This window comes from Lepisosteus platostomus, chromosome 25, assembly GCF_059453375.1.
Source record: "Lepisosteus platostomus isolate fLepPlt1 chromosome 25, fLepPlt1.hap1, whole genome shotgun sequence".
Taxonomy (NCBI): domain Eukaryota; kingdom Metazoa; phylum Chordata; class Actinopteri; order Semionotiformes; family Lepisosteidae; genus Lepisosteus; species Lepisosteus platostomus.
The window spans coordinates 9026301-9051447 of NC_142635.1; the positions used below are offsets into that span (position 1 = coordinate 9026301).

Below are 25147 nucleotides of genomic sequence, written 5' to 3' on the forward strand. Positions count from 1 at the left end.
GTGAAACATAGAATACTGAGACTCCTTACATTGATACAGAGGGATGTAACATGAAATTTTAATATACTGGCAGTGGCTGGGAGAGTTTAAAAGAATGTACCAGACTGGAAAGTAACATAGATTTCTTACCGATTTTCACAAATCTTTCAAAAGCTATTTGAAATCGTACATGAAATAGGAAAATAATAGCTTTTTTTAATGTAAAGTATCTTACCTTGTACTACAAGATTGATTAAAATTTCATCAAACGATTTCTGATCATTGGCAGCTGTCACTTCACATCGGTATTTTGCAGTGTCTGACCGGGTTGCATTGGTTATCACTAAAGTTGCAGGTTTTAACAAAAAGGCCCTGTTTTCCAGATCTCCTGAAAAATAAACACACATTGCAAGCCTTTGGATTTCACTTTATCGTGACCTTCGTGGATAAAAAAGCAGCATTTAACCTTGAAAAAGCAAATACACAACCATGTTTAATGGCTACAGTGCACCTGTATGTGTTTGCTGAAAAACGCCTCTTAGTTGAAGTTTTTATGTGTCTGTACATTTCTGCCTCTTCATCTGCTTGGGAAAAATGGTGATCACTCTTTAAATTCAGTAAAATATTCCCTGAACTGTTCACCTTTGATGGAATTTAAAAGACTGTGTTGAAATTATATGAGTATGGAATTCTGATTCTATACAGTCTGCAGCAAAGCTTGTTCTTTCATGTTCAGAGAAATTATTCTGCGATTCTACAATGTGTGAGTCTTGAGATTTCACTGCACATCTAAACAAAAGTACTACTGTCTTATTCTTCTGATGTACTGACCTGAAATTTTGTTTTGAAAATAAACGTAGCTCGGTCCCTCACTGTGGATCTTTTTCCATTCAATTCTGGGATTTGCAGTGGAAATTGAGTGTATCAAGCAGGACAGCTCAGCCCCTGAGAAAGTGAAAGAAGAAAGTTGCTTCAATCTGTGTTTGCAGATTCTCGTCTAGCTCTAACAATAATAAACAATTATGTACATTCTGTCTTTCTTTTGTCACGTCAGCCACTGTAGAATAAAACAATCAAACTTAAGAGATGGGTATGCACAAAATAAAAGGCAAATGAACAAAATTGAAACCTAAAGTATAAAGGTGGGTTTTAAGACAGTATTTAAAATGCTGCCTGAAAGTTTAGAGTTTTTATACGGGTGCTCTCATTGAAAGGAACCAGACTTTTTTGGAATTCAGAATCTGTCTGGTAAATTACGCTCTACAGAATCATCATGATGTGGCAGTAAATGTGTACCTTAAAGATTTAAGATCTAAACTGTTTATGTTAATGAATGTATCAGAAATATGGTGAAGACAAGTACTAGAGGCATTAGGGGTGTTGCAAAACAAATAAGGTTTCTATCAATCAAATCCTTAAATTATAAGCTTAAATGAGGACTGAACATCAAGTATTAAAACTAGTGTTAAACTAAAGAAGGTTTCACTGTACACAAAATGAAAAATGCACACATGAGCCTAGCATAATGCTGGCAAACCACACTTGTGCTTCCTGACAAAATGCATCATAGGACATGGCTTTGAATTGGTTGTCTTATTTTGCAGGCAAGTAAATGTTAGAAATCCGAACCAAAAAACTCTGCACCATCTATACTCTGTCTAGTTATGGCAAGTGTACAGATTGGTATTCTGTTGTTTTCACTTTTTTTCTTAGTTGAGCATGTGTATATGTCAAGCCTATAAATGTATTGTTTGCCTGTGTGCACTGGAAGGTGCAATGTCACGTCCTGTTGTCCTTTGAAGAAGTGCAGTTTGCCTTCAGAATAACAGGTGCAGGGTTACATTTATAACCCTTAGAAGGGTTCATAAGATTTATACGATTTTTAATCATTTAGAAAGCCAAAGTCCGGAAAATGACCAAATACATATAAATAACTCGGTGGTTGTGATAAGTAAAGGGATTTAATATTATATCTATAGGTAAAAATCAGTTCTTTAGAACTGGGCAGGTAAATACAGTGGCACATGAATTTCAGTGTCTATCATATTACATACAGGCAGAATGTACATTCATATTACAAAACGGGAAGCACTGATCTTGAGGATCTGACTTCTGAAACGAATGTTTTTATGGACCCAATGTCCTTATATTGTGGACTGGAGCTGAAATACAGGCTGATGAGACGCCAGTGCCTTGCTGTAATCAAATCAAAGAAAGTGATGCTAGGATTAAACAACACTGCACAGAAACCAGATGCCCAGGAACACATCTGAAGCGGATTCTCTGAGGACCTTCAGGAACCAGCTGGGTGAGACTATGAGATCAACAATCTACGTATGAGAAACGAAGACTGGTGTAAGATGGGCCCTCCACTTGCTTATAACCATGTGTTCTGTTGTTCAGATGGACGACTTCTCGCCTTATCAAGCAGACAGCCACATCTGCGCACTTACGGTCAAACTCTTTAACCACAGGGTTCTCATTGGCACTTTTCAGTGTCACTGCGAGCACCATGCTGCAGCCTGCAAGAGACAGAGAAATTGAAAAGCTTAAAACAGGGTAAGGCATCATGAAGTCGTGCACAAGCTCAGCACTTGAGATGGATATAGAGATCATGATTTAGACCTTTCTTGGTGTTTGTCTTCCAGCTGCTTTTTAATTCCCTTGAGGGGGAATGGTTTCTTCTCTTTTCAGCCTGGAATAAACCTGTACTTCTTCCTTTGCAAATCTGTGAATGCTGCATTTGTGATTTTCAGTACAGTACATGGCTGCCAGCCAAGAGGTCAAATAGTGTATGAATCTCTGAATACACATCATGAGGGTAATTTAGGGTTAGTGGAAGAATTGAGGACTTAGGTTTAGGGACAAGCTCATCAGCTCGTCAGAAATGTCACTAATCAGCTGTGTCTCAAGGCAATCAGCAGTTCAATCAGAACAGAATCTTTAGAAGCCCTAATAAGATTAAGAAAATGTGTGTGCCCTCTAGTGGCCCCAGGTGGATGCAAGCAACCACCCTGTCACAGAGTATGTTTCTGAATGTGTGTCTGTCTTGTGATGGACTGGTGTCTGATCCAGGATTTGTCCTGCCTGTTTTGAGCCTGTTGCTTGCCAGGACAGGCTCTGGCTCATCCGGGTGTCCTATTGGTCAATATACTGTATATGGTTTGGTTTAAGATTTTACAAGTAGTTTATAGATTTACAACAGAGCTGTAAAAAATCAAAAACAGTTCAACAGAGAGATACCTGATGGATTTATTATAAATAATCTCTTTTCATCTCTATCTTGCATTTCAATATTTCTTTCTTCCAAAAAAAGAAGGTGTTCTTCAAACTTTGTGGTTTTTTTTGGAGGTACAGTATCTTCCTAAATCTCGATTCAGTATGTTTAAACACTAAGAAACGTTAAGATTATAATAATAATAATAATAATAATAATAATTGCTTACACTTATATAGCGCTTTTCTGGACACTCCACTCAGAGCGCTTTACAGGTAATGGGGACTCCCCTCCACCACCACCAATGTGCAGCATCCACCTGGATGATGCGACGGCAGCCATAGTGCGCCAGAACGCTCACCACACATCAGCTATCAGTGGGGAGGAGAGCAGAGTAATGTAGCCAATTCATAGAGGGGGATTATTAGGAGGCCATGATTAGTAAGGGCCAATTGGAAATTTGGTACACCCCTACTCTTTTCGAGAAACACCCTGGGATTTTTAATGACCACAGAGAGTCAGGACCTCGGTTTTACATCTCATCCGAAGGACGGCGCCTGTTTACAGTATATTGTCCCCATCACTATACTGGGGCATTAGGACCCACATGGACCACAGGGTGAGCGCCCCCTGCTGGCCCCACTAACACCTCTTCCAGCAGCAACCTTAGTTTTTCCCAGGAGGTCTCCCATCCAGGTACTGACCAGGCTCACACCTGCTTAGCTTCAGTGGGTTGCCAGTTGTGAGTTGCAGGGTGATATGGCTGCTGGCCATATCACCCGGCCATTATAAACTTGTTTTGTTGTTCGAGCCTTCATTAAGCAATCATAAAAATTTTATTCAGAGCACCAACTTCTCTTTCCTTTTTTAGAATGGGTTGGAAAGGCATCGCACTCTGTAACTTTCAGTCCTCTGAATCTTTAATGGTCCCTTGATACAACAGATAAGTTTAATTTTTAAAAATTCTTAACTGAGCATTTTTCTATATGTAGGCCATATCTCTGAAGATCTGTTCCATTTCATACAATTGACAGGATATAAAAAACAAAAACAAAAGTAGCTCTGACTTTTGAAGATATTAATCAAAGGAAACGACAGGGCTATGAATTAGGCTGGTACTGTAAATCTCCCCATATTATCTGAAGCGACACATCAGATGAAGAAAAGGAATATTGTGTTGTATAACCTGAAAAACCCAGGTTGCATTTGTTGGGACCTTATAATACCACAGTATGAATAACTGCCAGGTTTCGGATCAGATTATGCAGCCACTAAACACATCTTTTTTTAATAATGTAAAGACTTTAACATTTTAAACCTCCAGGGTTTAAAAAATAAATTTGTTGTAACACACTGTAATCTCTTAGACTTGACTTCTGAAGATTTTAAAGATTTAAACAATTTTCATGTAAAAGAATACTACAGTGCATGGGCTTGAAATGCTTTCACTTTCCATCAAATCAGAAAGTTTAGAAAGACAAGATCAACTAGGAAATGAGAATGCCTGCCTACCTCCAGCCAGGAGGAAGTGCTTTTATCTGACAAACTTGCTTAACTGTGCCCTTTTCTCAGCATCATCAACGAACAACAACGAACAGGAATAAAATCCTCCCGGATCCCAAGCACTCACAAAAGCATTGTGGTCTTCAGAGATAGGGTCTCACAGTATAACACACCTTAGGTATTAAATATAAATGCTTGGTAGTAATCTATTGATTTGAAAGTGACACAGGTTTGTGAAAGGTTTTAGCAACTTGGCTTTAGCTTCTCATCGTACCAAGCGTACTTAGGCAATTCTGCACACGCTATGTCCTTTGCGCGCGTTGCGCTGTAAAGTATTATGCATGTGATGATAACATTTTGTGTAGGAGCTATGAAAGAGTTAATGAAGCCTTTATGCAGCAACATTCAAATAAAGCATTGCCAGTGTTTTGCACAGCTGGTGATAAGTCTTCACTTCATGCTCTTTAATCCCCAAATCTACAAGAAGTGAGCCCGTTTAGATTCACTGCCTACTGTAACACAGATGTAAGACGTGTGTTTCCTGTCAAGGGCAGGTCTTTTGGTGAAAGGGAGCCAATCAGAGAGACCTAGATGAGGGCAAAATCCCAGGAGGATCTCAAGGTTCTCCTCTGGAACTGGACAGTGATGTTTCTGAAGGCACATCGGAGACACAGGAAATCAAAGCAAATCAAAGACAAAACCAAGAATGAAGCAGAGGGCATTTAAGAGATTTCTGCTGAGTGTTAGCAATGTATTGGATGAAAATGAAAGCAGTGATGATTTTAATATGGATGATTCTAATCATTCTCTAATAATTCACTAATTAGGAAGGTTAATTAGACTCATCTGCAGATTATATTGATGTTCCAAACAAAATTAAACAGACTGCCACTGTAAAAGTGTCCTCAAGCAGTAGTTGTACAGGCCAGGCTTATAGAAACTCCAAAAAGATATTATACCTCCTAGAAGGTTGTCTTGTGAGGATGAGGGTTGATAACCTTCTGTTATAATCTAGCTCTTCATGAACGATTTGCCATATACAATTGGACTGATAATAATCAGTGCTGTAATAAAATCTTATATGAAGGTTGGCAGTTTGGGTCCATCAATGTCCTCAGCTACTGCATACCTGGAGTTCACTTAGGAACCTCATAACAATGTCTGAACTTTAATTAAAACTTTGCCTTGTTTGAAGTTCATTCTTGCAATGTCTACTAGTATATTAACAGGCATCACATCTGTTACATTCAGCAGGCATTGACAACACAGAAGCAGATCAGGGCTCACGGAACGCTGAAACTCTTGACACTCTTATTATGTTTGGACCCTCAGAGCTAAGATAACACCTAGATGGGTGTGCACTGTCTCAGCTACTTCTGGCTGGCTTGTTGACAGGTTCACAGCTGAAACAAGCAACGTTCCTGTTAGCTTTCTTACCCAACTACATAAAGTGAAGCGTATAAATAAAAATTAAACCAGGCAGAAAAAGGAACTGTTACAAAAACGTCTGACAGAGCTTCTGCTCCCCAAGGACCAATCTACCACCTTTCCTTTACACTGAGGAAGCATTTAGACATTTCCTGAAACAAAGGAAAGCCTACAGATGTGTCAAACACATATAGCATATATACACTAGTACAGTACAGTGTTAACAGAACAGTATTTAACCCCAACTTTGGTTTAGAAATGGCAACCGTGTCTCTGTATACAGAAAATAAAGTGAAATTAAGTGATACCTTTTTAATGCTTAGATAAATAGATAAATCTAAGACTTCTTCTCCTTGTTACCATATTAGTATTTTATAAACATTAAGAATACATTAATATTATATATTTATATAAGATACTGTAATCATTTTCACTTTACATTTTATGGCTTGTTTATAAATATTTTATGCAATGCATTAAGAAGATAATTTCATCTTTTAGGATTATTATTTAGATCACAAAGTCTAAACATATGTCACACATATTGCAGAATATCTTATTAACATATTTGGCACAGTACTTATTACTGTAACTCATATTGTGTTCTAAAAACAGGACAAATAATTGTACAAACGTTTTGGTAATGTGTTCACCTGTCTTGCGTACAAAGGCAGCCATCCTGTCTTACTCACAAAAGTGTCTACATGTTTTTCAGTGACTTGTGACCATTACTTGCAGTGTAATTTAAGAAGGGCTGCAACATGGTTATTTGGAACTAAATTCTCACTTTAGGAAAAAAAAATCTTTATAAAGAAAATTAGAACATAAAGCCTTTCCCTTTTCATGTCTAATCTGATTATTTTGTTTCATTTATTCATTTTTCACCAGCAAATTAAACTAGTCCATTTCTAAATCCTGGTTTAAGAGTGGTGTCTTCACTCTATATTTTAGTTAATATATTGGAAGTAAGTTACAATGTGAAGTCCCTTTCTACATATTCACTGTTTGTGTCTTTTTTCATTGATTTAAGAATGCTTTTTTCCCCAAAGTTTCCTTTCTTCTGTATTGACGAAGCTATTTCTTTCCCTTGTGTGAAAGAGAAAAACACAAAAGGGCAGCAGAATAGCTGTCTGATCCCCCCTGTCCGCTCAGATAGCGTTAGTGCAACACTGCACTTTAAATGAGCATGACAATCAGTTAAAAGGTTGTAAAGACTGTCCTGGAAAAAATCGTATCGCTCCAGGAAGGCGTGAAAATCTTCAGTCATCATAAATCACATCTTAAGACCCATTCTTTAACGATGTAGATGCCACACTGGCCAACCAAAGTGATACATAGGTGAGAAACAGGATTTATTTTCATCTGAAGATTGCTTTACAATATACAGTATGTGAGACTGGGGGGGAGTCTCTCACATATAATCTAGTGTCTCTACTGCACAATAAATTCTCGATATAATTAGGTCCTGCTCAATGTCTTCACAGCAGCAGCTGCAATTTATGGAATCTGGAGCATCTTTTGTTTGCATAGCAAGGAAACCATTTGTTTTTTTGGGGGGAAGTGAGAAATGCTTTGCATGTGGCCAAGTGTCTCTCCATCATTTTTCTCCTCCACTGTTCAGTATCCTGCCTCCTTCCATCTTTGTTTCCCTGTCATTTCCTGCACCTAGCGCTCAACACAACAACCGTTTAGCTGTTCCTGATCACAGTGTGTTCTGCTGTTTAATTTAAGAGGACAAGATGTCTGAGCCTGCTCTGGCCCTCTTTGCCAGCAGCCATCTCCTGTGTGATTTGAAGACTGGGAGGACTGAAGCTGTCCATGGGATAATTGAGCCCTGGAACAATGCAGGTGCTTGCTGACCTACATAGCCTCTATTTTCTACCCTCGATCTTCTCAGCAACTGCAGCTGTGTGAAATCTGGCAATCTGTCTGAAGTTCTAATCTTCCACTTTCTTTCTTGGTAAAGCGTAACTGTTTTTTTTTTGTGTGTGTGTGTGTTAATCTCAATGTAATACTCTTCCAAAGCTTCAAAAAAACAGGAACAACAGAATGGATTTTTTAGGACATTTTTGTTCCATGAAAAGGAGTTTTTTTTTTGCCATCCAAACAAGGTAGCACTCTGATACTGTCAGGACATCCGTGAACTGACTGAGGCTCTGTATAATAAGAATTTCCATGAGAAGGTTTTCCTTTTCTCTTTAAGTAACTTCCACTGCAAACACACTCCAAATGCCAAATTCCTCATGCTCCAGCTTCTCTAGAACTGAAGACTTCTGATTACTAACACAGGGTTTCTACATGGCTGGATATAAAGATCTTATATAAGCTTGTATTAGTTGTGCAAATTATGTGTGATATTTCTTAAGCTTGAAACTATTGAGACGAACAGAGTTACTCTTCAGTTGCATGCATCTGCATAGCTAAATCACATTCTTCAATCCAAAAAAGCATTCCTATGATAATTTTTAAAGAAAACGTCTGACCAACAGAGCCTATGAAATTAGGTTTGCACAGCATTGACAGGGCGGCTCCAAAAAGTATCAGTATTAAAACAATTCAGTTCTATGCCACTGTTTCAATTTTAAAATTTCAAATTGGTAATTCCACAGACAGATGGGAATGCTTGTAAATGTGCTCATTCTCTACAGGTGAATTCATTTTCACCTATACGTTGACTGAACTGTCAGCACACTGATTCACTCTAATGTGGTTTTACCCTATTAGCTGTGCTGAAAATGATGCCTTAGGTGTAATGTGAACACATGCTATCTGGCGATGATGCTTAATGATTGAGAGTGCATTAGACATATTTGCAATTCTGGAGCTTCTTCTGTCAGAAATGTTTTTTGTAACACTTATATAACAGAGCCCAGATGTTCTTTAACATGACATTAAAAAAAAGAAAAGAACTGCAATTTGGAGACACGGATATGGCTGAGGAACAAATCATGACAGTATAATCTGGTGTTAAACACTGCAGACAGAAGAACTGTTACTGTTGATTGACATATATCAGGTACACATGTAGTTTCCAAATGAGGGTCTATAGTTGATTTTGTTGTATGTTTTAACACCCAGTTCAGTCAGTCTGAGAATCAGTAGACTCAGAATCAACTTGTCTCTTTATGGCTATAAGCTTAAAAAATAAATCAAGATTGTACCCATTCATTTTAATCTAGCAAATCTTTGGCAGATAGACAGTAAATGTTATCCTTCCACATGAGCATCGTATGGTATCGGCACAAGGCTGAAATATGATGTCGTATTTTTGTCTGCTTCATCCTGTGCATTGTGTATTGCTTTACATATTTTCTCTGTTTCAAGGCATCACAGTTTAATGTGGAAGGTTGTAGAAGTTTATTCTGAGACTCAAGTATAGGTCTCTATGGGACGTCACACGGTCCACTTCAAGTAAAAAACAATGTCCCCTTCAACAGGCTCCTTGTTCCGGGTTCCTCTCCTTCTCTGGCCAAGAAGCAAAAGGAATGTCAGGCCCACGGCTGACCTCTTGTAATAACCCCGTACTGTACGAATTTGCAAGACCAAAGGACACTCTGTTGCACAAAACCAAAAGTAGCCATTTTCGTGGGAGTATACAATTGGCTTGACACTCCTCAGCTCCTTTTTTTAATAAAAAAAAACAAGAGCCATTCATTGAATCTTCTTTCCTTGTAACATTTTCATACTGAAGAAGAAAGAACTTGGGACAAGTGCAGAATAAAAAAAGAGGAGTAAGATAATTCTGGGATGGTAAAGAACCTTAGCCAAACTAGCTTAAAACTAGTTCTTACTGCATTTACTGTCTTGTTATTTCGAAACCACTATGATGATTTATTTTCCCGGAGGAATTTTTTTGCATTTGCTTCTGAATGTGGTCCACAATGTGTCCAGTCTACAACATAAGGCTTTAAACATGGGCCAGAATAGCTCAGTATCTTTTCTGCATGCATGCCTATGCAGGCACAAATATAACATGCTTGAATTCCAACATGAAGAGATGCAACATGCAGAAAATATTCCTCAGATATGCTCCAGCTGTTTAAAAAGGAGGCACAGAGAAGAGACAGTGGAAAGAGTAGCCCTACTGGATACTGACAAACGGTACTTCAATACCCCCACAGGGGAGCGAACAGAGTGTTTTTATTGTTCTTCAGTTAGAGAGGCTGCAACTTGTACGTTTTCATGCCAGGGAATGTTATCTCATAGCAAACCGAAGCATGAGTGCAGGCAGCTATCTGAGAAGACAGTGAAGACAGGAGTAAGACATTACTGGGGAGAAAGACCAGGCAAGCTTGGAGTGAGTCTCAAGGACACAGACGTCTGCCTGACTGGCTTTGCTGACTCACTTTTTTCGGGTTATTTGGTTATACAGTAAGTTTGATAAACCATACATTTGACATTTGCAATCAGGATTGTGCACTCCTAATAAACATATAAAGCTTTCCATAATACTCAACATTCACTCCACACACGAGTCAAAACAGTCGAGTACAGTGTTCAGCCCCTCTCCTGTCATGACAACATGACAGTCTTCAAAACACTGGTGAGCTATTGAGATCACATGGTCTGAATATCCATTGCTATACAGATAATACCCAGATCTACAGCCATACTAAACCTGACACTAAAGTGGCTGTCTCTGCGCTCTGCATCTCTAACATTCTGTAAAATCCTGGATGAGTCAAAATTTCCTTCGTTTAAACGGCGACAAGACTGAAGTCATGCTTCTCGGCAGCTCCCATCAACTATGTAAAGCTCATGCAGTGACCTATGTGTGGATGAAATTTCAATCTAAACTGAAGAACTTGGGGGTGATATTTGACAGGCTTGACACTTAACACAACATGTGCTAAAATATTGTAAAAACCATCATTCTTCCATCTCAGAAATATCATCAGACTATGTCCTATGTTGTCTGTGACTAGCTGAAAAGCCGGTCAACACATTCGTCTTCTCTAGAATTGATTACTGCAATGTCCTAATGACTGGGGTTTCTAAATCCATACTAAACAAACTTCAGTATTCCAGAATTCGGCAGCCAGAATCCTGACCAGATCCATTACTCCTGTCCTGGAGTCCTTGCATTGGCTTCCTGTCAGGTTCCGAGTTGACTTCAAAATCTTCATGGTCACCTAACTGTAACGAACAGTTCTTTCCGGACCCTATGCGGATGACACAATCCGAAGAAGTGGGGAAACACTGGGGAAACGTCATGCAGGAATACGGGGCTGAAGACAGGGGGGCGTGTCCAAGGTGCGCTGGTGCACGGGGGAGGTGTGGCCGAGGCGAACAATCCAAAAGAGTAGTCCTTAGAGAGTATCCAAAACACAAGGGTAAGTCCAAAACCAGGAGATCCATCAGAACAAGGAATTAAAACACGAAGGCCGGGTCGGAACCGGCGGACAGGGAACAGGAACGGGAACAGAGATTAAAACCTTAACGGGACCAGGCGCTTCCAGGTCCCGGGCTTGCACGATACGGAAATCAGATGCAGAGCCCGGATGAGCGTCAGCGCCTGGCTTTTAAGGTGGGCTGGGAATAGGAATCAGGTGCACAGAATAAAGTCTAAAGTGAAAGGGCTGGAGCACCCTTAAGGAGGAGGGACTATAACCGTGACACTAACAGACTCTACATGGCTTAACACCTCAGTACCTGTCTCACCTACTACCTTCCTACTCTCCACCTCGCAACCTTAGTTGGTCTGACTCTTGTCTCTTGTTTGTCCCCCAGTTTCATCTACATACTATGGGTGACTGGGCCTTCTCTGGATTTCTGTCCCCAAGGATATCAGAGAGTCCCCTTCTCTGAGCGCTTTCACATCCAGACTCAAAGCCTTTTTTCTTCAGAAAGCCTTCTATATCACTCATGTCTGTGTCTGCCCCTTTGCTTCTTGTGTAAGGATGATGATGAGTTAAACAGCTTCAATCCTATTATTTCTTTTTGGCTTGGCAAATGTCTGAATATACACATAGAAGCTAACACTAGACTTAAATGGTGAACACACATGAACAGGGGTCTGCAGCATTTCAAGCAATAATGGACATCTGATGTCAAACTGGCCTGTTTCAACGTTTAATCTGCCGCCAACCAGCAGCACCTTAAAAACGAATCGTACTTCTGCACACGGGCAAAACAATGGAAGGGACGTCCAAATGATGAATTCCATCCATAACAAGTCTTTTTGCAGCAATCTACCTACGACTGCAGTAGTCAGAATGATCCTATAGTTTTCCTCTTCATGGGGAGGTTTAGTTATTGGTCAATAAACCCAGATCACAGGCTTTCAAGAAAAATTAGTGACAGTGGCTTTTAAGAAAGTTCACAGGCTAATGACCAGTTGTCTAGAGGTTTTGTTATTACAGTTGTGCACAGCTGCGAGGGGTTTTTGACTCCCAGGCCACAACCCCACAGCCAATACAGCTGGTTACCAGAAAACCTGGTCATCTGCTGTGTGCTATTTTTACATCCTGTTCTCCAAGCACTGTATATTCATTATTGAGGACAGGATGAAGCGGGCTTCACAAAGCCTCTTTGCATAAGCACAAAGGATTATCATTTCAGTAGTACTAAGACCTTTTATTAGGGGTCTTTTGCTGTTATTCTCCATCTCTTTATGCTGGGATTGGAATAGAAGCTTCAGAGAATAAGAATAACCCTACAGAAAATCAGAGCTCTCCGATCTGTACGGTGGGAGTGTTCTGAAAAGTTTCACAGGTAACTTGTTTGACTGAGGATGCTGCTCTCCTCTCAGGTGACCATGGTCATTGTCATATTTAATACCGCAGCACTGTCAGTTTGGAGGAATTGATAGTGTTTGAATAAATGACTACTGACATGCTTACTTTAATTTTGAAAAGCGATGTGAAAAAAAAGGCTCTTCACCATTCACTCTCAAATTAGATTTTGGGCACAAGATGCTGGCAATATTTTGTTCTGGGATGGTTAAATTGCACCCTATTTAAAGACATTCACTAGACCAAACAATTACCAATCATATCAATGACTAGGAGAGATATTGCCTTAATGTTGATCATTAACAACAAATAGCATAGTTCAAAACAGATATTGTACCAGTAGAAAATCAGAACTTTCAAATTGTCAATGTAATTTAATGCAGTGTGATGGTGCAAAAAAGCTAATTTTTAGTCTCTTTCCTCTTTAAAAAAATATATATATATTTTGATGAGAGACCCACAATATGCTTCAACACAATGCTATTATTCTGAACTCTTTGATGAGCACAGTGAGTCACTGTGACAGTGCACAAAGACGTCTTTCATATTCTACTATATATTCCATTCAGCTCACAAAAGTAACCAACACAGAAATCAGAAACAATGTGTAAGAAAACATACCAGTACCTTCTGAATCCTGCTGTTTTGAAAGTCAACAAAGAGCTTGTTTTTGCTCAAATATTGATTGTATACTGAACCACAGCATAACCAAGCTGTGCCAGACAGTATTGTACAAAAGGGCCATCCAACTGAACAGACGATACTGTGAACTTACTAATAGCCTTTTACTGGGTTTTTGTCTTGTGACTTGCTGTGTTCTGTAGTAATTTTAGAGAGTAATTATAATTTAATTGTTTGTTTGAATATTTATTACTTGTAACATTTAACAGGAGACTAAGAGTACACAAGAAACCCCCCGTGGGTATAATTATGGCTCAATTAATTTCCACAATTAGTCACTTGCTCAGATGTTTGTTCATCTTCCCGAGATGTGTAGGCTATTATGTAAATATACTAGGTGGCCATAGTTTTTTATAGACTGTAAAAGCTAAGCAAATTCCTTTATCTCTCCAAAGTCCAGATACAGAAACATGTAAATATACGCAAACTGTCCATCAAAGCAAGGTAACTGCATGGCCTTCTGCCACTTGACAAATGCAATGAACTGCACTCTAACAGGCCAAAGGCATCAAAGAACCCACAAGGATTAGAATGTTTTTTCCCTCTGGCCTTCAAAAGAATGTCATTCGGCCTAATCTCATTGTTAAGTGCTAAACTGCTTGACATCACTACTTAAGAGCCAAGGACACTTAAAGACTGTAACTGTAACAAATGTCTGAGGGTACAGTTAATCTAATGGCAAACTCACAGAAATAACACATCTGTTCTGTCATTAAGCTGATAAAATCAGGTCTCAACAGGTTATAAGCTTATGTATTACTTTTGTCTAAATTTAACTTTGAATCAATAAAGGTGCAGTTCTTTTACTTCTAGGTGAATCTCGGGAGTTGGTATGAACTTTTTAAAAAATTTTATTAGGAGTTTATTTTTGTTAGGATTTTTTCATGATAATTTGTCATTTTCACCTCTGGCTCACTTATGCGCCAGCTATTGATTTGCTTATGTTTTTAAGCATCTTTCTGCTGAAGTCTAAATGAGTCTATACACAGGTCACAGATGAAGACAGAACAAGCCCACGGAGAAATGGCTGTGTCACAGGGTGCCTGGGAACATGTCACTTTGTGTCAGAGTTAAAGTCTGCATTAGCATCCGGGGAAAGCAGTTCCTGCTCATCTCCGAGCATCCACAGACTCAACCCCGGCGCGATAAGCTTCAATGTGTGATGTGTCAACGTTCAGCCACCACTCTGCACTTGCCCTGCGTACTGTAAACCAAGGACAGACCTGAGCAGATAAACTACACAAGCTGGGAAGTGCTACACATGCAACCGTTTAATGTAGAGATGATTAAATGCAAATGACATAAAATATCTAGTGAGTTCTTTTAAGACGTTTTTTCTTAATGTTTTAACCGGTCCACAGGTTAAAATTCACGCATCTGAAAACACACTTCACTGCCCTGATGTTGTATAATTTGGGTAATATTTAATTCCATACATATTTATGGAAAAACCAATGCTTTTTAATTGTATAATATATACAGGATGTAAAAAAATCAAATCACAAAAAAAGTAAATACAAGCATTATATCTGATTTTTAAAAAGAAATTTTGCTGAGAACCTATATGACATTAGCTGATGACATCGAAATAAAAACAATGCCATAGAATTCCTTTCTTATTCTTTACATACTTTATCACATGAAATGAGAACTGAATTTTCTTAGTGGAGGGCTAGTCAATTAGATCGCTGTCTTGTTTTTCCAGAGAAATACCTCTGCTCCTTCTAGTCTGTTGTCACACTGCTTCGCAGCATCCTGGCCTCAGTGAACGTCAATCAGGACCTTTGTCCTGCGGCACAGTTTGTTGGCTGTGGGAGTGAATAAAAGCTAAATAAAGAGGACAATGGTGTGATAGTTTTTGTCCACCAGAATGAAAACCTACCAGGCTTGCACTATAAAAGAAAACCCAGGGCCATGCAGGGTCAGTCCTTAAAGAAAAATAAAATATTGTTTTTGAGATGAAAATCAAAGTATGTTTTGCCAAATAAAGCTCAGAAGATAATGTACAGTCCTGTCAGTAGGCAGTGGGAGGCGGGTTCTTTGTTGCTGTAGTATCGCTCACACAGAAAACATTCTAGATATTTTTTTTTCCCCCACCTGTCAGGAACTTAATGGAAAATAAAGATGCAGAATTTATTCTTTAAAGGTTCTGACAGCCAACAACAGACCACCTGCAACAGCTCATGGTTCAAACTTTTAAGATTAAAAAATCAAACACTATCCTGTCCCAAGTATACAGTACCATGTTTGGTCCCATGTAACCTTGTTGGCAGTATGGTTTTTGTTCCTCTTCATGCTACTGTATGTACAATGCCTTATGACTAATAAGTTAAACCCTAACCCTAACTGACCACTTCGACAGTACAACTGTGGCTAACTTAATGGGTTAATTCGCAAGATTTTGAGATCTTAAAATGGCAAAGAACAGGGCTCAGATCAGGCTGATTTCATGACGTCAAGCTAGCCCTTGTAGTCACAAGATAAAACGGAGAGAAGATGGATGGATTGGGCACTAAATCACTCCATGTCAGGTTCCTTGTGTGGATGATCTCTCTAGGGCAGTGCATGGGATTTCACTTTGAACATGTTGTCCTCATTTTGAATTAATTTGAGAAATAATTTGTTTATAGAGCAGATTATGGCAATATGCAGAACAGGTAGCCTTATCGCGTTACTTTCATTATTTATCAGCAGAGTACAATGCAGTCTTATTCAATGAAGTGATTATCATTATTACTGCTTTATGTGTCACTTCCTAAGCTGGAGAAATAAATAATTGTGTCATTTAGGTTATGTTCCTGAGTGGCATAGATGGATCTAATGCTTACTTGCTTTCAATATAAGAGGAGCTCTGACCCTGTATTGACTCATACTGTGACTGCATTTGCACCTGTTGTTAGGGAGGAAAGGGTGGATCCTTGAGACCTGGTGTCCTTTTTTAAACCTGCAACCAGACTGAATAAAAAAGCTCGTCAAAGGCCACATTTTTGCTTGAAAAGGTCAAGCCTACGCTGATGGTACATTTTGATGGCATGCTTGTGAAACAGGGAGGTAAGGATCACTGTGCATCTGGGATTACAGCTGAGACAAAGGTGCAGAAACGCCAAAGCTCTAAATCCTCACTCAGCCGTTCAATCGACAGCGACCCAAAAGGTTAAGTTAATCTTACTGAGCGTGAATCAGCCCACATACAGTACAGGAATAAAAAGGAGCTTGTGTCTCTGAGCCGGAACCCAGATCTTTAAAAACTCGAGAGTCAATCTGCAAAACAAAATATCAGAGAAATTCCTTTCACATAACATAAGCAACAAACAGATTTCTTATCAGTTAAGCCATGTGTTTTCTGAACATGTATAAATGATATTTTCTATACTTCTGTTGTTCACACAGCAAGACAGCTATCACCGGGCGGAGTCTACAGCGGAAGTCCCCAGTCCCTAGTGTGTATACAGGTTTGCAATTTAGATGAATCAGCCTGAATCCGTTTATTATTGGCTTAATTGACCAAAATCACCCAGCTCCCCAAGTCTAGCTGATTAAAAAAACTACCGCAGAGTCACCAGTCATCCAGAACCAGGGTTTTCCACCCTTGTTTTATCAGTTATTTCGCAAGTATTTACAGACTCCTTTTTCTATAAGCCAGCCAATGACTTCATCTCTGAAAATTGTATGACCATCTTAAGACGGTAGAATAGTTTAACTTAAAAGAACACTGTCCCTGTAGTTTTTACATAACACATTTGTGGTTTTAATTTAACCTGAACTGAAAGATACACAAAGACACTGGAGAAGATTTGGCCAGATGGTGATATGTTGCAAACAACTTCTCTTCCCTATAAATGAAACTAACGGTTTTGCAATACATTACAGGCCCACATGAGTTAATTTCATGAAAGCCTAATGGTTTTTAGAAAATCCTTAAGGTATATAACATTATTTGTGTTTATATAACAAAGGTTCAACGGTTCTTAATATAAGATTATAGCTTACAGGACTTACAGGATTTGTGCAGTATTTCTCAAACCAACGCTTATCTTAATGTAGTCATTAAACCTGCTTTTATAAAAAGAGGGACAACCCACTTCTTAAGACAAACATGAACTGAATACATTTAGCGTAGTGACACGAAAAAAGTGCTGTGTCCTTATGTAAGAATTAAGGCCCTCGTGGAAAGGGGCTTAATTGATATTGCAGTAATAATCTGTAGCTGCTGAATATAAAATAAGCTTGGCAATTACCTTCACCTCACCACTAATGTAAATGTATTTACACTTTTGCAATAATTGCCTGCCACTGGCCAACAATAGACCAGCTGTGATCATTTCTATGTGATTCAACATGTACAGTTCAGCAATCTGCCATAATACACAAGAGAACATTAGCTGACTTCAAGCCCATAACATAAATGGAGTCCATCTGAAGCTTACAGGTTAGCAAAGGCAGGGCGTATAATGATAATAAGAAACAAGAGAGCTGTCACTGAGTTATTCTTTCAGATGGTGTGAAAAGGTTAGCATTTTAAAAGCCCCAGTTATTTATAGGAGCTGTCAACACTTGCTAATTAGCCGCAGAAGGTAAGAGAAATGGGCTTCAATTTATCATATGTTCATACAGTATATGGTCTGGCACTCAGAGCCACAAATCTCTGCTCCCATCTGATTGAAACAGATCCATACGGGCTATTAATCATTTTACAACCTGCTGGCTCCTATAGCACAAACAGTGCCATTTTATTTCCACAGTACCAACCGTGCATGGAAAACTGGAAATAATGGAAATGAGAAACAGGGCAGGAGCAAAGAGCTTAAATGTTCAAATAAAAAAATCCCAAAACAGGATGATTGTAATCGTTTAACATTTAGTGTCATGTTTACTTCTAAGTGACGCGATGTCGAAGTAAAGTATAATATGAACTGGACCTTTTGGATACATGAGGTTTCAGAAATAATTTACTCAATAAATATATTCTACAATGCACTTAAAAATCCAACAGAAGAGACATTTATATCAACTATGAATATTATCACATTGTAATATGCAACAAACAGGTGTTATTTAGGTACTTCATGTTTATACCACAGATTCAGTTTTTGTCCAAAAACTGAAAGCTCTGGATAGCATTCAAATAAAACCTTTCAAAGAACTTAATTTTATCCAGCTTTACGTTTTTCGACTGCTTTTTAATTACTTTTTTTTTCAAATCAAAGAAAAGGTATTGTATTTAAAATAGATTAAATAAAATGAGTACAGATAACCTGTTTTCTGCACAACTGTTCGATCATGGAATATTTTGAGTTCTCAGTATTATCAACAAGAACTGATTAAATGCCTGTCACAGTGGAAACAAACAGAGAATTTAAAACTTTAGTGGAAACAACACTCCGATTATCTTATATAAGATGATCATACTTAACATTTGAATGCACAGTTATGTATAATTTTAAATATGGAAGAAAGCTCTCAGAAACTGCTTTCAAAGTTTGAGGTTACGGTATCTATGGCACAGTACAGGCTAATGTACTAATAATGTACAGACAAGACAGCTGGGAGCACTGCAGACAAGTGTTTTCGACCACTGAGGCCTGCTTGACAAGCACTTTATTTTGCATTCCTGGGACGACAAGAGTTTATCACACGGTATGATGAGATGGCAAGGTCAGCAATGTATTATGAGTAAATACAGCCTTCAGTTTTATCTCCAAGGTCTGTTTTCTTTCTTATTTGGAATGAACTAATGCCTCACTAACGCACATCTTCACATATAACCTTTGACGGAAACACAATACAGATTTCCATGGAAGATTATAGCTGCCAACTGGGCTTTTAACCCATCTTAGTGCCTGTGTCTGGGACGCATTTTAAAGGGGTTATGAGGTGAGCAGCCACTATTTTTCCACTTCAGCCAGCCTTGCACACAGACAGAGCACAAAAATCGTATTTTTAAACAATGACCTGTTTCTGCCTTGCACTGAAGGCATTGAATAGTAAGTAACAGCAACTCCACTTTTTAACAGTGAACGAATCTCAAACACAAACCAGAGAACACAAAAGAAAACTAAGAGGAAGTGCTTTTAAAACTGCAAACAGGAGGTATTGCACTCCTTTACACAAAGGGTTGCGGAAGCCTGGGACAAGCTTTGACCTCAGTTCTTATGTTCAGACACCTTGCAAGAGATATTTAAACTCTGGTACTTCATGAAAAGTAGAATCAGAATGCACTACAATTCCCACAAGAGGTGTCACATGTCACAGGTTTAATGTTTATCATATGGATTGACTGACTTAAATAAACCAACTTATTTTCAAAGTAATTGCTCTGAAACCTCTGATCGCAAACTGAAGATGTGTAGTCTAAACCCTAACTCAAATAAGTACTAAGTCCTTGGCCATACACGAGTTCCTGCCTTCACTGAAGCCACTGCCACAGAAATCTGCAAATCCTGTTGCTTTCAGTGCCAGAATTAGCTGCTTGCTACTTTCATTCCAGATGGCCACTGCACCAGTCACTGGAAATTGCTGACATTCTAGTCCAAGTACAGTGACCTCTTCCTTAATCCCAATTAGGAATGTAATTCCAGAGTGTGCCTTTTGCTGTATGGGGAAGAAAGTAGTTTAATGTTAAAACAGAGCAGTTTGGAGCTAGGGGGTATTGTTTTGAATGTAAAAGTTTAAAGGAACAGCCAAACTTGCAGATATGTGGTGTTATGAACAATGAAGAAACGTTAATGTGTATCCATTTAAATGTGTTTCATGTTCTTCAGATAAGAATTGGTGTATATTTTAAACAATACATCTTAAAATCATTTAGATTTTCAGCTGTTCACAATAACACCCAGGTTCAGAAGAATACGCCCATACCATTTAGAAAACCTTAACAAATTATAAATAGCTTCTGAAATGGCATAATTACTATGTTTTTAAATAAAAAATATAATGTTTAGCTATAAGTGCAAATCAAAGCTCCTGAATGCATAAAACGTGGGGTAAAATATGGGTTAGCTTATCTCTGTAACCCAGAAAATCTGCCAGTGTCTCTTTCCTTGTTACATTAACTCTATCCTGTAGCTGCCTGTGAGTGGAAACCAGTCTTTAGTCATGCTGTATTATCCTGTAAGAGAATGCTCATTGTAAAAGCTGAGGCAAAGGATGTAGATTTAGGAAATTACAGATATCGTGTTTCCCAAGAGTGTCAGAAACATCCAGGGAAGTGGAAGCAGAGTTTCATGACAGGATTTGAACTAGGGATGTGAATAACATTTAAATAAATGTCGGTGTAAACCATTTGATTTGTATCAGTTAATTGTTTAACCAGAAATTTGTTGTCTCACGAAATAAAAACTTTAACCCACAAATCATGATAAACTTAGCTTATACTGTACATTGTTGCACCATAACACAATATCATTTGAGGTTTTTAGAGAAAGTGTGAATTGTTTAACCTGGTGTACTTGTTGAATGTTTCACTGGAACATATTAACATTTGTGCAGACTGTGAACATTCTCCACCTCACTGCTTGAGCCACGCTCACTTGTGGACACTTCCCTGTAACGTCACAAGAAAAAAAAATGATGTGAAGTGAAATTTGAGCCCAGTGTCTATGGCACGGCACGGCACGGCACAGCACAGCACTCCAAAGCAAACATTGTTCCATTATATTGTGTGATATTCAGCAAAGAAGTCCAATTCAGCTACATCCTTACATACCATCTTGGCCTTTAAGGGTTAAAAGTAAATAGTTAGGTGTAAACAGCATTTTTACTTAACCAAGTAAATCCTTCAGTTATTGCATCCCTAGTTCATACAGTCTGTGTCAAAATGCTAATATGCCTGAGACACAGAAATGCTGTATTCGAGTTACCGACAGATGTGTCTTCAATGGAAAAAAGCCACTGATATTCCTGTTTCGATATGGTTAATACAACACCCAATGATGCGTACAGAACCTCAGTTTTTGTTATACGGTAGTTGCTGCCTCTAAAATCCTGGCAGTGATAATTGGCCATTGTAAAAGGCCATGAGGTAAGACCCATCTGACAGCTGAATAATACAGCGGGGCTACTAGAGGAGACTGTTGATTTAACAAAGGAAAGGCCATAATCCTCCCAACTTGCTGTTCCAAAAGTCAGGCCTCAATGGAAAAAGCTGAATGTTAAATGTGTAACAGTAGGGAAGCCACTCTTTTGTGAATGACTGCACTGGTGGGGTTTAGATGTGCACATTCAGAAGCAAGTTAAAACAATCTGTTTTTGCATTTTGGAATGGTACTATTTATCAAAACTGCTGTCCAGAACAAAAAAAAAAATGCATTAAGGAACAAACATTTCCCAATAGCCTTCGGAAGATCTGTCTTCTGACTATACACCGGAATTTTGAAGGAACTGAAAAGCTTATTACCACTAATATGAATATTATTTAAAGTTCCTCAAAAAAACAAGAAGTAATACAACCAGGTTAACCAGAATACTTCGTCATCAGAATTAAAAAAAAACATCTTAACCTTGCAAAACAGTAAGACAGTTTTAAGTCAGGCTTGTATAAAGATATAGACACTTACAGTCTAAACTGAAACTCTGACAGTATATGGGACAGTCTCCACCCTCAGTTACAGAAAGCAAAATGGCTGTGAGGGACCCCATTCCTCCCCAGAAAGCAAAAACGCTGCAAGCACCCACCTTTCCTTCCCAGAAAGCGAAGAAGGTACTCTGATCTTTCCTCACCTAAAAGAAAACAACAAATCCCTCCCGCTCCAGTCCCAGGAGAAAGGTGCACACTTTTTGTCTGTGAATTCACTGTGGAAACAGTGGTATTTCTACTTGCTGGCAAGGCACTGTGCTGCCTGGATATCACAACAGTAAAGGACGTTTTCCCTTTACCCTTTACAGAAGAAGTCCAGAAATACCAAAAGAGGCCGACACAACAAATCCTATGGTGGGAAAAATTAAAAACTTGTTTCCTCATTCATTGTTCACCATTATTCAGAAAATAAAATCTACATTTGTCAGGTTCTTGTAATACAAAGACCTTCACTGTCTACAGGAGAACACAACCTCCTAATGCTGAAACAAGAATTCCTCACTGCCTAGGCTAAGTTTAGGTATTTAGGCATTGGGAAAATGCATTCTGCAAAACTTGTTTGAGAGCTGAATGTTAAATGTGTAACAGTAGGGAAGCCACTCTTTTGTGAATGACTGCACTGGTGGGGTTTAGATGTGCACATTCAGAAGCAAGTTAAAACAATCTGTTTTTGCATTTTGGAATGGTACTATTTATCAAAACTGCTGTCCAGAACAAAAAAAAAACAATGCATTAAGGAACAAACATTTCCCAATAGCCTTCGGAAGATCTGTCTTCTGACTATACACCGGAATTTTGAAGGAGCTGAAAAGCTTATTGCCACTAATCTGAATATTATTTTGAAAGTTCCTCAAAAAAACAAGAACTAGCAGGAGTTTTGCTGAAAACCAGGAGCTAAGGGTCAAGGTTTCGTATCATTTAGGTAGCTATGGGCTATGAGCAGCTGCACTCCCAAGAATCCGTTCACATTTGCGGGATTTCATCTGGAAAATCAAAATTGATGTATCCTTCAATGAAAACCTAGGGGGCTGCAACGATATCCGAAGGGCAGGGCAATCTTAGAGATGATGTGCAATAGATTTTGACAAAGCTGAACAAGGGCAAACTTTCTTACTCATGTACTGTATAAAACGGCCACGTACTTCACTTGGAATAAATACACCTTAGGTATACATAGACTCAAAAAAGTTTGGAAAGTTAGGAAGTTCATGATTTCCTTCTGAATATGAAATATTCGCATGAATTGACTCTACATGCTGTAGGATTTTAACCTCTATTGGATCATATCTTCTCTCAATCTCACTTGTTCAAGACTGAAGAGATTTAATTCCTTTAACATGTCGTTATATCACAATGTCCTTAGACCCGAAGAAGACACAGAAGAATCTTCATTCACATTCAAGCTCTTCTGTGCACAACGTCCTGTAGCTCAGAATTACCCCCACTATACATATATAATGTACTGTATTTTCTTAGATACTTTGTGGATTGTTTTGTATTAACATCGACTTTAATTGGCCAAGTCTCAGCCCACTTCATGCTTTGACCGCATAAGTTTTCTATAAAATACTATAAACTCAATATCTGCAGGAAGCACTTCTGGAAGTAATTAAAGCTGCAATAGTTTTTGTTAAAGTCTCTACCAAGTTGGCACACTGGCTTGACGTCATTTCTGCCCATTCTAATTTGTACAGTATGCTCTCTTGGATCACTCATGGACAGCAGTCTTTCCACATGTTCTCAATAGGATTCAAGTCATTTAGGGACTGCATTTAGGACCCAAAGACATTCATTGTTCTTATTCCTAAACCACTCCAGTATTGCTTAGGACTCCGGATCACTGTTCTGCTGAAAGGTGAATTTGAGTCCCAGGTTTGGGTCTGAAGCAAGTTTGTAAGTACTTTGCTCCCTCTATAGTCCCATCAGTCTTGACAAGCTTTCCAGTTCCTTCTGAAGAGAAGCAGAACTTTAATATAATGATGCCACCGTCATGCTTGATGGGGTGGGATGGTGGAGATGGGGTGACTATAATTGGTTTGCATCAGATGTAACACTTCACATTTAGACAAGTTCTGACTGTCTTGCCTGACCACAAAACCTTTTGCCACATGTTTGCAGTGTCAGAATCTGATATGGGAATTTTTTTTCAGTTCCATACAAGCCCACTATGATATTGCTGACCCATGGATATTTTCCTCTGTCTCAGCCAGTGAACTCTGTAAGCCTTTCAGAGTCGCAGTTGGGCTCAAGGTGGCATCCCTGATTAGTTTCATATTTGCCTGGCTGCTGTTTAAAGGAATGAGGCAGTGTCTGGATGCTTTCCACTTTTCAATGATCCACTTTACTGAGCTCAAAGAGATAAAAAGGTCTTTAAAATCATTTTTATGTCCTTAGCCTGAAGGTTGAAATTCTGATAGAGGAACCTTACAGAGACCTTACTCAACTCACTGTGTGGCTTGTTAAGGTATTCTTTGCACCTAAACTAATTTTAGCAAACGGTTTGAATACTTACGCAATCATGACTTTTCTACATTCATCTTATTACAGTATGTCTATTTCTTTTTGTTTTTTGCTTTGAATGTGCTACATCATAGCAGGAATTCTAGATTCACAGCAACAAAATGTAAAAAAATGTAAAAGTTCTGAATACTTTTTCATGTCACAGTTTGACACACTGTGTTCTCAATCCACCTTACTTTGGATTCCTACGGATTTTCATTGGAGAATCCATCTTTTATGAGAAACCTCGTGATAAATCTACAGTAAATGTACTGAATACTTCAGGGATATAAAATGTACTTGTTGCCTGTACATTGTTCTATCAGTGTTTTTCTAGCTTAGCTCTGCCTATTGTCTCCAGTAAGATTAATCGCTGTATGGTTTCCTGGTGGGTACAGCTCCCATTCTAAGTGAGGACTGAAATATCCTCGCTAGAGGCCTATGAATAACACTTCTCATTTCCTTAGGTATGACTGGAACATACCACCAGGCCCTGGCAATTTATTAGTTCTAAGCTGAACTATCTTAACT

The 25147-nt window shown here is 38.6% G+C and overlaps 1 protein-coding gene and 1 long non-coding RNA gene across 3 annotated transcripts in view; both read right to left on the minus strand.

Moving 5' to 3' along the window:
* Positions 1-25147, minus strand: part of LOC148641048 (uncharacterized) — a 637701-nt gene that overhangs the window by 14452 nt on the left and 598102 nt on the right. The window lies entirely within an intron of this gene.
* jam3b (junctional adhesion molecule 3b) overlaps positions 1-25147 on the minus strand; it is a 49997-nt gene that overhangs the window by 4671 nt on the left and 20179 nt on the right. Inside the window, exons 2-4 of the mRNA XM_088619262.1 lie at positions 2433-2501; positions 811-924; positions 215-367 (exon numbers count right to left, since the gene is read on the minus strand). Coding sequence (XP_088475388.1) covers positions 215-367; positions 811-924; positions 2433-2501 — 336 coding nt within the window. The remainder of the gene's footprint in view (positions 1-214; positions 368-810; positions 925-2432; positions 2502-25147) is intronic.